The sequence below is a fragment of the Diplotaxodon limnothrissa genome, linkage group LG19 (genome assembly GCF_057381915.1).
Source record: "Diplotaxodon limnothrissa isolate DT_005_m linkage group LG19, D_limnothrissa_male_GT1.1, whole genome shotgun sequence".
Taxonomy (NCBI): Eukaryota; Metazoa; Chordata; class Actinopteri; order Cichliformes; family Cichlidae; genus Diplotaxodon; species Diplotaxodon limnothrissa.
The window spans coordinates 23,700,027-23,701,816 of NC_140614.1; the positions used below are offsets into that span (position 1 = coordinate 23,700,027).

General features: G+C 45.6%; 1 protein-coding gene across 1 annotated transcript; it reads left to right on the forward strand.

Moving 5' to 3' along the window:
- Nucleotides 1–674: 674 nt before the first annotated feature.
- Nucleotides 675–1,546, forward strand: diras1b (DIRAS family, GTP-binding RAS-like 1b). The gene is made up of 2 exons (XM_085342631.1): nt 675–983; nt 1,259–1,546. The coding sequence occupies exons 1-2, from the start codon at nt 675–677 to the stop codon at nt 1,544–1,546; spliced, it is 597 nt and encodes a 198-aa protein (XP_085198757.1).
- Nucleotides 1,547–1,790: the final 244 nt, after the last annotated feature.

Here is a 1,790-nt window from a genome sequence, read left to right on the forward strand (position 1 = left end):
AGCCAGTTTGGCGTGAATCAGTATGCCTTTGTGATGTGTTTAGCCAACTGGTGAATTCAAATCCAATAGTCCATCTATTTTCTCAAATAGATTTCTGTGTTTACCCTTCACACACAACTGGTTTTCATCTTTTTACTTTTAATTCAATTCACTTGTATTTGTACAGCACCAAATCACAACAACAGTTGCCTCGAGCTGCTTAATTTGTAAGGTAGGTAGACCCTACGATGGCTTTAGTTGCTCTGACTCACTCTGTTTGGATCCATATTAGTGGTAGGCACAGTGATCGGTGTTAGCCATGCGCAGTGTTTTGTTCTTTGAGGCTTCTATGTTGGCTTGATGATTAATTAGAAAATGCGGGATTGTTTTTGGGGCTGAAACTGAAGAACCGTGACTATGCGAAGGGTATTGATTAGGGAAATGTCTGCATGAGGTGAAACACTTGGATCATTACCAAACTCATCTTTTCTAATTTGTATTCTGGCTCATAGTCAGACCACGAAAGATGGAGTGTTTTAAAACCCACTGGCCTGAGGTTAAGTTCTGCCAGCATATACTCCTCTTGTTCTGCTTCATTAAACAAAAGCTCCAGATTTTCTCTTAGAATCTTATCTTCTCATGTTCCCTTTCCTAATCTCATAGGTGTAAGACTATCTTAAACCCGAGGGGACAGAATGCCAGAACAGAGCAACGACTATCGTGTGGTGGTGTTCGGTGCTGGGGGAGTGGGGAAGAGCTCCCTGGTTCTGCGCTTTGTGAAAGGCACATTCAGGGACACCTACATCCCCACGGTGGAGGACACCTATCGCCAGGTGATCAGCTGTGACAAGAGCGTGTGCACCCTCCAGATCACAGACACAACAGGCAGTCACCAGTTCCCTGCCATGCAGCGCCTTTCCATCTCTAAAGGCCACGCCTTCATCCTGGTCTACTCGATCACAAGCAGACAGTCCCTGGAGGAGCTCAAACCCATTTACCAACAGGTGAGGAGTGTTTGTGTGTCTTTGGATGGCTGAGCTTGTTTAATCGCGCTGGGCTTTTATACTGAAACGTTTTTCTGCATTGTACTAAATATAAAGAGCAAAAGTAATGATGCTGTCTGGGGTAATCTGTATTGCATTAGTTCCTCAACTTTGTCACTGGTGATGTCTAAACCACAAATGCTTTCATTTGTAATGATGTATTCTCTTTGGGTGCTAAAACTACAAGCAAAATTCCCAGAAAATAACAAATCAAATCCATTTGCTTGCCTTTGCAGGTCCTGGCTATAAAGGGCAATGTTGAGGCTATCCCAATCATGCTTGTGGGAAATAAAAGTGATGAGACCCAGCGAGAGGTGGAAACCAAGGACGGAGAGGCCCAGGCCAACCAGTGGAAGTGCGCCTTCATGGAGACATCAGCTAAGACCAACCACAACGTAACCGAGCTCTTTCAAGAGCTGCTAAACCTGGACAAGAAGAGGAACATGAGCCTCAACATCGACGGCAAGCGCTCTGGGAAGCAATCCCGTGCCGAGAGACTGAAGGGCAAATGCAGCGTGATGTAAAATCCAAGAGAGGAAAGGAAAGGGAGGTGGAGGTGGAGGTGAGAGAGGGAGATGAAATACGGAGAAGTAAAGAAGGAGGACGCCAGACACCAAACGCATCATACAGAGCAACAAGGTTTTTGACGGCAGCGGGGTTCTCATCATCGACACGCTCCTCACAAACACAACTTACATACAGGAAACGTTTCAGTTCGGAGCATAAATCCATGCACATCCTTAACGGGGAAACAGGTGAGTGGGATTG

Excerpts from the sequence above, each read along its gene's own strand:
- diras1b (XM_085342631.1), top strand. The coding sequence starts at position 675 with ATGCCAGAACAGAGCAACGACTATCGTGTGGTGGTGTTCGGTGCTGGG. Across the intron at positions 984-1,258 it reads TCAAACCCATTTACCAACAG|GTCCTGGCTATAAAGGGCAA; the intron begins GTGAGGAGTGTT and ends TTGCCTTTGCAG.